Below are 9,825 nucleotides of genomic sequence, written 5' to 3'. Positions count from 1 at the left end.
TATTTATCACAGTTCACGATTTAATATAATCATTTTTATTGATATAATTCCTTTTGGAAAGATTACAATTCATTGCTTCAAAATCAATTTCTTAAAAGATTCACGTGAAATGAAACGACATTAGAAAATTTATATAATGTCACTGTCATAAAAGAACGTAATTGTTATTGTGTTTAATTAAAAAATTGGGCACCATATTTTAATGAAACACAGAGCAATTATATATATATATATATCTCTCAATTTCCTATATAAGTAAATATTCATTTTAAAAATTAATTGGGAAAACCAAGGATTCTATAAAAACATTTGATTAATATATAAAATACATTTTAATTTTATGCACGTAGTTGCTTATTATGCCGTATTGTACATGTATCACCCTGGCAACAGTCGCAAATGTTACTTGGTTGTATACAAAAATGTATTCGACTGAAGAACTTGTATCCATAGTCATGAATACAGCATTATTAAAAAAAAAATACTTGGTTGTCAATGTCAACGTGACTAATCAATTGTACTCAAGTCTGTCTGATTTGCGATTGTATTTTGCAGTTTCTTTATTAATCATTAATCTTATTATTTACTCTTGTAACGTATAATTGAAGAAATACAAATAATAACACAAGAATACAATTTACTTTTACCTTGGTAAATCAGAACGATGATTAGAAAATAGTATAATATTGTCAACGTATTGATTATTTCGCTATTTATTTTAATATCTATATGAAGTTGAGACTGATGAGTATTAATTTTTACTAATTTCACAAGTGGACTTTATGATACACTAGTTTTATATACATCGGCGATCAACAATGGATTTATCTAGATTATCCAATGACAAGAAACTGGAACTTTGTAGATGGTATTTTAAAGGTAAATGTTTTGAATTCTTCGCCTATCGATTCCATTTATAAAAACTTACTTAATTCTGTCATAAAGTTTATCTATGCAGATATTACTCAGCCCAGCCCTGCTTTGTTGTGCATGTTTAGTATCACCTTAAATAAACATTAGATTTAAACTAAATGTATTTGATGTAAAACATTACAGTTTGAGCCCCTTCGGATTCCTGGTTTACTGATGCAATATTGAACAGATGTAAATTGAAATTATTATTTAAAATTCGGAATTTTTGAAAAAGTAAACTCTCCCAATTGGTGTGTCAAAAAGTCCAAGAAGTAAACCATCTGTTGATGGAATGTGATAGGAATTGAGTAGAGAGGAAACTATTTATTAAAACTTTTAAAATCAACAAATTTATTGTGGGCACTATTCAGAGCATGCACTGTTAAAAGCAATTGTTTGATTTGTTTATTATTTTTAAGAATTGTTAGGATTGTAATAATGGGGTTGACATATTAAAAAATAAAAACCCCATTATAAATTTAGACTAAAACAAAAATTTATTTCCTTTGAATGTTATTTAGGTCTGAGTAATATTCATTATTTATAATGTACCAAATTATGTATTGTTAATTCCTATATAATGATAAAATTAGAATAACGGTCAGTGTAAGAGATGGAAAACTTTAAGTGATTCCAAACTACCTCTATAGTGACAATTGTAGGCTTTATTCTCTATTTTAGTGACTAACTAGCTACTTGCCCCTGCTTCTCACGGGTGTGCCTGTATTATATATATAAACCATCCTCTTGAATCACTCTATCTATTAAAAAAGATGCTTCAAAATCTGCTACGGAGTTTTAAAGATTTAAGTATGCATAGGGACGGACAGACAGTGACAGCGACTTTGTTTTATACAATGTAATGATGTGACCACTTCTTGTATGTGCATCATATTGTATATATTATGATAAGTACAGAAACATATACCATTGGAATATTGGATACAATTATTTCCTCGCAGCAGTGTTTGGTGACAGTCCAAAATTTAAAAAAAACTCTATTAACTGCAATAAATTTAGAAATTTGATGTCATAATGGTCAAATCACAGGACCACAGTTACTACCTAAACACATGTATAAATTTGTAAAGTTAACACTAAATAAAGACTTATTATTGTTATTATTATAATAATAATGGTCATATCATATTAATGACCTTGGTGCAGTTTTGCACATCACTTTACTTCTGATGGTTGTGGGTTCGATTCCTTGCATGGCAGAAACATTTGTATTCATGAGTATGATTGTTTGGTTATGTATGTATTTTAAAAAAGTATGTAAGTATTTAGGATGCTGTGTTAATTGTCCAGAGTTATTTATTTCATATGCATCTTTGATATTTGTTAATATATAAACCCAGATCAGGGGTGGATCTAACTAAGGGCTTTTTGGGCTGCAGCCCAGGGTCCCCAGTCCCCATCGAAACAATATTTAGAATATAAAAAATATCTAGAATGTTCATAATGACTCTGAGATCAATCAACCCATACAAATGTGTGTCTATAGAAAGGAACAAGGAATTTTTAGTGACTTATTTTCTTAGTTGAGTAATATAATTTTTTTTTTGTGGATGATATTGGAATGGTGCATCCGCCTGCGCTAACGGTTTACGCTGGCGGGGCACCAGTGGAGGATGATATGATGAGCATGAGGTCAGGTCAGTTAGCCCATAGTGACAAATTCACCAGGAAGTCGTCACTGTGATTTCCAGGGGAAACCGTGTGGAGGTCTACCTGAAATGGTACATTGCTAGCAATGGGGTTATCAATCCACATTATAAAATTTCTCACAATTCCCTTGCCCCTGAACACAGTGTGGTAATATAATTAGGTAGGTGTGTGTTTTCTACTGTAGTGTTTTTTAGGTTTTTATAATTTATTTATTTATTTAATTCAGGACTCCATTTTCCGTAATTGGCCTCTCATTCAGGCCATTGTGCCTGGGCGCCGAAGATCTAAATAGGTATAAACGTTCCTCTAATTAGATTTCGCATTAATATCCGTTGCGTAGTTTAAAAGGCCTAAGCGAACAGAGCAAAGCAACTTCACGATCCGCCCTTGTCCCAGATACAGTAATTTAAATTGTATTTCTATTTTGAACTTTATGTTTGTTCTCCTGAATGTAGCTATAAATATAAAATTTCTCCAATAATATTTACTTACAGTGGGCTGCTTGTTCCTGCCATTTGTGTGGGCGGTGAACACAGTGTGGTTCTTCAAGGAAGCATTTGTGAAACCTCCATATGACGAACAAAAGGAAATTAAAAAATGTATGTATTTTCTGTACATGAAGAATGTTTTAGTTTTGTTATTATTAGTTATTTATTTAATTCAGGCTACATGGCCCATATTATAAATACCTTATAGACTAACATACATAAGAAATAATAATAAAATGTGTAAATAAAATTGTCTGTATGGTCACGGCACTGACGACGGCAATCTGCCACGGTAGCGCCGATAGACTGTATGTTTATGTGTACATATATTATACATATAAACGTTCCTCTTGAATCACTCTATCTAGTGCTAAAAACTGCATTAATATCCGTTGCGTAGTTTAAAAGGTCTAAGCGAACAGAGCGGAAGCAACTTCATTTAATATTATGTAAAGATTATTTATTAACCTGAATTAAAAAAAAATGTTATCGTTTAACTAAAGTTAATAATTCGTTTTATGGTAATTGCGTAAGGTTTTACAATAAAATACCAGAGTCTGTTATAAATCTGCCTGAAAAAATATTTAAATGTCATATTAAATACTTCCTTTGCAAAAAAGCTTATTATAAAATTGAAGAATTCGTTAACTATAATAATGTTTTTATAGAAAAACTTAAAATCCATTGCACTGACAATATTATCTGATTACATTAATAATGAGTGCGTAACGATTTCTATGTTGATTATCGCATGCCTCTTACTTGTTATACTGTAATTATTTATATTAAAAAAAAACATCTATTTAAAAGAGCAACATACAAGTTTCTTGCTCATTGTTCTTGTGATGAATCTGCATTCCGAATGAGTGGTAGAATCAAAATATGACTATTCAAAAGTGCTTGTAATGAGTTTATTTAAAGAAATATTATTTCTATTTCCATTTCAGATGTACTAATGAGCGGCGCCGGTGCAGTAGTATGGGGCATAGGTCTAGTGATATGGATTACTGTGTACCAGCTGCAGAGGGTGTCATGGGGTACCTTCGGAGACGACATCTCCTTCATTGTACCCCTAGGAAGACCATAATGACTGAAACCAATTCGTAATTTGTATTAATGACAATTTTAAATAAGGATATAAAGTTTACAACTTGTAGAATAGACTTGTTATGAATTCAAAACAGTGGTCCCTCGGTTATCCGACAAACGTTTTGCAGGGCAGTGTCCGACCATCTAATTTGTCGAATTATAGAGCACTGCCTAAGGGTCCGCTATAGTCCGGAATTCTTTACAATGTAATCCGACAAATTACAGATACAGTGATAAGATTCTATATGTTATATATGCACTCTGAAGTACATCATCATACTACATTTTGTATGTCAACTACACAAAGATTCGTTACGATATAGGCGCTCTAAAATATCATATTTTTATTTTATTGTCATTGTTTTGTGCTTTCGCTTCTGAGCTGATACGTAATACACAATGAATAAACAGTAAACAATGAACACATGCTATACTGAATCTCTAACGTCATAACATGTAAGTAGTCAAATTCAAACTAAGCAATTATAATCAATACAATACCCTACGCGTCGAGTACAACAGTGGGGATGCGTACTAGTTCAAACTTGTTCAAATTTGTTCAGTCATGTATTAGAGAAGTTTGTTAAAAAATATTAAATAGTCAATAATAGATCATATCGGATTACAAGGGGTACCAGATTACAGCGGGTCCATTGTATATTGTAACCCCATTTTGGTATCTTAATTTTAAAGACAGTATGAAAATAAATCTGTTTACATTATTCATAAACTTTTCTGGTTATTCTAAACATTATAATCATGGGCGGATCTACCTAAGGGCTTTTTGGGCTGCAGCCCAGGGCCCCGAGGATACAAAGGGCCCCCAGTCCCCACTGAAACGATATTTAGAATATAAAAAATATCTAGAATGTTAAAAAAGCTATCATAAGGTTGGCAACCCTGAGATCAATCAAGCAAGTGCGTCTATCGAATGGAACGGGGAAATTCTGGTCGCTTGTTTTTGGTCGGTGTATTTTTTTAGTTGAGTAATATAATCAGGTAGGGCCCTAAGTAGATTTAGCCCAGGGTCCCACAAATTCACGATCCGCCCCTGATAATATAAATGCATCAAGTGTATATACATATATAGATAATTGAATAGCTTTGATTCAATATATTTAATATGGTTCACAAAACAGATATATATATGTCATAGTTTTCACATAACTCTGTTACTATACTTGTTACATTCAAAGTAAACACTAAAAAGTTATGGGAATGGTTGTTGTTTACTCTTTCACGATGCTTTTAACTAAAAAATATTGTGATAAAATATTTATATAATGTTTGACGACCTCGGTCGGTAGTCTAGCAGTTTAGCACACCACTTAACTTTCGAGTGTCGCGGGTTCCTAAGTATACATAGTATCATTTTTTGTATCGGTCTGAGTGTTTTCTATGTATATTATGTATGTATTTACTAATGCCAACACGGCAAGATGCTGTACCAAAACATAACATGTATTTTTATTTAATTTATTACAACATTGGTTCTTGGAAAAGGTATCGAAGTTAAATCTTAATGATAGTATAAACGCGTAAGTTTGTAAGTATAGATGGATGTTTGTTACTCTTTCACGCAAAAACTACTGAACGGATTTTGATCAAATTTTACAGTAATATAGCTTGTACATCAGAATAACACATAGGTTATAATTTAAAAAGGTATTATGTAAATTGGGCGAAATATAACGATAAATGTCAAGTAAGTGTGATGCAGATAAGTTGCACGTGAAGTGTAGTGTAGATATGTTGATAGAAACGTGTCTATCAAATTTCGTTCTTGTTTCTGTTATAATTATTAATATTTTAATCTATTAAATGTAATCATAATACATGAACAAGCCTGTGTTTCACTGTTGTATGTTCCATGCTTTCTTTCACATCATCATCATCTGCTTCTTCCTTATCCCATTTATTCGTGGTCGTCGTAATATGTTTTTCTCTTCCATTCATCCCTGTTCGCAGTCATCTCGTTATTTACTCCCTTTATCATATCGTCTTTCACACAGTCCACCACGCAACGCGTTGCGTATAAATGGTTCACGTTTAATATTTATGGTTATGGTTTAAAACTAATATTAAGAATAAACTATTTTAACGTTAAAGACCGCATCCACACCCACCGGTGGGTCACCCGTGGGCATTTTAATTGAAATAAATCTATAAATTAAATAATGTCTACCTCAAATTATTGCACATTAAAAACATATTTAAAAAATAATATACGTAACTTACTACTTACTGTACTTAACAATAAAAATGCGGTGTTCAACATGTTAAGAACGATATAATGATAAGTATATAAGATAAAGTATGAACACCCATTTTGACGAGACTTATTGGCAGGTAGCTTATGTAATAAGGAGTAACTTAGACTACTTTTATTTTAGAAAAATAAAGTTAAATTCCACGCCGACGAAGTCGCGGGTACAGCTAGTTCTAAATAAACAACTTTAACATAAGAACTAAAAACAGCAATTATGAACTGTATAAAACAAATCGTTATAAATGTCATAGTACAGAAAGATAATGTTGGAAATCTCCGCGTTATATCAGGGAATGCAGGCCCGTCTTAGACTAGATTAGGGGGCCCCAATAAATCGCGGGGCCCGGGACACGTGCACAGTGTGCCCAGTGGGAAAGAGGAGCCTGTGCCCGTATTATATGAGGGTTTGAAATCCGCGTATTATGAATATGCGTTGAATAGAAAAGAAAATCATTTATTCAAATAAACTTACATTGAAGCACTTTTGAATAGTCATTACATTTTTTTTAATCTACCGCTCATTCGGAAAACTGTCTCATCACAAGAAGAACGAACATGAAACTTGCGTGTTGCTCTTTTAAACAATTTTATTATTACTTTACATTTTTAAGTTTAAGTGTGTGAATACAAACCAGCAGTTATTCGAGTACCGTGTTATAAGGAGATTACTGTATAGAATAAAAAAACTATGAATGTATAATACTGTATTTATTAAATACAATTATAAAGTATTAACATATTGTGTTTGTACATTATTTACATGTCCTTATTTACATTTACATATGTGTTTGTTACAAATATAAAATGCCTGCCAAATATTACAAACATACAGCACATGTCTCCGTATAATGTCTGTATACATATACAATATTATATAGTCTGTTTCTTAATCCCGGAGACTAAATTGACAGGTGCAAATGTCAAAGTTTCAAATAATGTTACCACCTACAGCGCGGTAGTGGTGTACCTGCGATACCGATTTGTTTAATCGGAAACTTTTATTTTAACATCAGTTTTAAAGCTTTAAATGACCTTTCCACAACAGAATTTTAAAATTTACATATACTAGTGTTTCCATTATATATACAACATAAAAATACATTTTTATCAGTACTAAGCTACAAACCAATATTTTTTTTCTTACAAGCAGTTAAATATTTCTATGGGTTTTTGTTTTATGATATATGACACTAGAAAGGTAATTTGTTGTAGAAAAAATGAACTAGTAGTTTATTTTAGTGATTATATATATATATTAATACCTATACTTTATTAATTTTGTGTTAATGCGTTTTAAATAAACACCCACACATTATTTCTGATTAACCTATAAAAATGGGCAATTAATATTAAATTCCGATAGTGCCACAACCCTATTTAAACAATGCAAAACCCTGGCAACATCTGAATCGTCAAATTTGTCTCCGGGATTAAAAAACAGACTACAGGTGAAAGTTTTGAAAGCGATACACTCGCAACGGTCGATTTTTATAAATTCTGTAGTATTAAAATAACTTTTATATTTCCGTTGTATAATAGCCTATTGCTGGGACTAAACCAGTCAGGCTCTGTACACACATAGTCCTTATGATAACACGTCCATTACATCCAATTCAAAAATTCAAATTCAAATTTGAATCAAATCATTTAGTATATTTAAACGTTGAATGTATAAATAAATGCTTCACTATAAACTAATACAAAATAAATCTGACACAAACACAAATAGCATCTAAAAAAATTATATAAATATGTAGTATATTCAGTACATAGCCCGCGAGCCAGGAACTGGTCAAAGTGACTAATTTCCTCCCGGTCCAAAACTTCTAGAAAGGTAAGAAAGTTGTGTTATGAAGCTTAGTGAAAGTCAGCTGCAGTCGAGGGTTGAAGTGTTCAAACTGCTATCAAGTATAGATTCAAGATAAAAATCAGTCAGCTGGTTGTAGCGTCATTTATTATATATTAGTTGACAGCAAAAACATGTAAAAGAAACAATATTCTTAACCATCTTAGAAGTTTCGACCGGGAGGAAATAATTGACGAAAATTGCTTCTGGCTCGCGGACTATTACTTCCTTTTCAGAAATGGCCAACGAAACCAATGGTCTAACATATGCATGTGATCGAATAAGACAGAGACAGCAATTGAAATGTAGATAAAAGCCGTTAGTTTTTTTAGTTACGTCGTTGGTACAATCTGAGGCGTTGTCAAATTGGTCTTAAATGAAATACTTGACATAGCTACCACTTACATTGTTATACCTAGGCCTAAAGTCGCGTACAACAAACTTTCTTTACATTCCATTCAATTAAAAAAAATCTACATCATTTTAATTAGCTTGGGGAGACGCCGAACGTTGCTTTCAAATTTGATTAAAATTATAATTTTTGAAAAATATATATAACCGTTTACATATATTAAAACTTGATTAAAAAATAAACCCTCCTATACAAAAACACTCCAAGTATTATATAAACTCTAGTTGCTATCGAATTACTTATATATTATCAACAGTGAATTCATCCCCACACGCTGGAACCTAAGTGGTCTCGGACAGTGCGGTTTCAGAGGGGCTTCCTTCCGCGTACACTTGCATTGTGGAATGAACTGCCTGCCGAGGTTTTCTCGTGAGACTACAGCATGGGGTTTTACAAGAAGGGTTTATTAAGGGTCCGCAACGCGCATGTGACACCCCTGGTGTTTCAGGCGTCCATAGTAACCATTTACCATCAGATGGACCGTATGCTTGTTTACCACCATAGTAGTATAAAAAGAAATACTCTGATGTTATGCGTAGCAGGCCCTTATGCCTTCTCCGAACGTAAATTAAGGCGTGGCTCAGTTCGACGTAATTTCAATCCCCGTTAGTTAGTAAAGGGGGACTGTAGTATGTGGGAAAGAGAAGGAAGCATTATGTCATCTCTATCGCACACTGCTGGCGTCATGTGACCATTAGGCTGTAAACCACGAGTGAGAGCGGTGGTGTGTTTGACACCCGTTAATTGGCAAGACAAACTGTACAGTGACGATTTGAGAAGGACAAAACACTGTCCCAGATAAGATGGTTTGCAGGTTTTTGTTTTTATGAATAGGAAGGTAAATTTAAATTTATAATTCAGTATAGTTTTCCAATACTTAGTGGATTTTGACACACTTCTCTAGACATGAGGCTGATGCTATTTTTTTATTTTATTTGGGGGTTTGGGCTCTTGTCAGCTGCTAATACCTGTAAACACTGCTACCTGTATAGATCTATTGTGCTCGCACTTATTCAAAGTTCGCTGCCTAGACCCGTGAGGGACAAGAATTGAAGGATATTCTTAGGAGCGATGGTTTTGGCTGAGGCTACTGCTAACTCAAGCAATTATATCTCAAATTGTATATAATATGTATATC

The 9,825-nt window shown here is 32.8% G+C and overlaps 1 protein-coding gene across 1 annotated transcript; it reads left to right on the top strand.

Moving 5' to 3' along the window:
* The first annotated feature begins 511 nt into the window (after positions 1-511).
* Positions 512-5,022, top strand: LOC131842273 (gamma-secretase subunit pen-2). Its single transcript, XM_059190810.1, has 3 exons — positions 512-879; positions 3,078-3,182; positions 4,019-5,022. Exons 1-3 carry the CDS (start codon positions 819-821, stop codon positions 4,156-4,158), a joined length of 306 nt encoding a protein of 101 aa, XP_059046793.1. The 5' UTR covers positions 512-818; the 3' UTR covers positions 4,159-5,022.
* Positions 5,023-9,825: the final 4,803 nt, after the last annotated feature.

The sequence above is a fragment of the Achroia grisella genome, unplaced genomic scaffold (assembly GCF_030625045.1).
Source record: "Achroia grisella isolate CSIRO2021 unplaced genomic scaffold, CSIRO_AGI_Agris_v1 utg2156, whole genome shotgun sequence".
NCBI lineage: Eukaryota > Metazoa > Arthropoda > Insecta > Lepidoptera > Pyralidae > Achroia > Achroia grisella.
Note: the sequence above shows the minus strand (reverse complement) of the source record. Positions and strands in the feature narration are given on the sequence as shown.

Excerpts from the sequence above, each read along its gene's own strand:
- LOC131842273 (XM_059190810.1), top strand. The coding sequence starts at position 819 with ATGGATTTATCTAGATTATCCAATGACAAGAAACTGGAACTTTGTAGA. Across the intron at positions 880-3,077 it reads TTGTAGATGGTATTTTAAAG|TGGGCTGCTTGTTCCTGCCA; the intron begins GTAAATGTTTTG and ends ATTTACTTACAG. Across the intron at positions 3,183-4,018 it reads ACAAAAGGAAATTAAAAAAT|ATGTACTAATGAGCGGCGCC; the intron begins GTATGTATTTTC and ends TTTCCATTTCAG.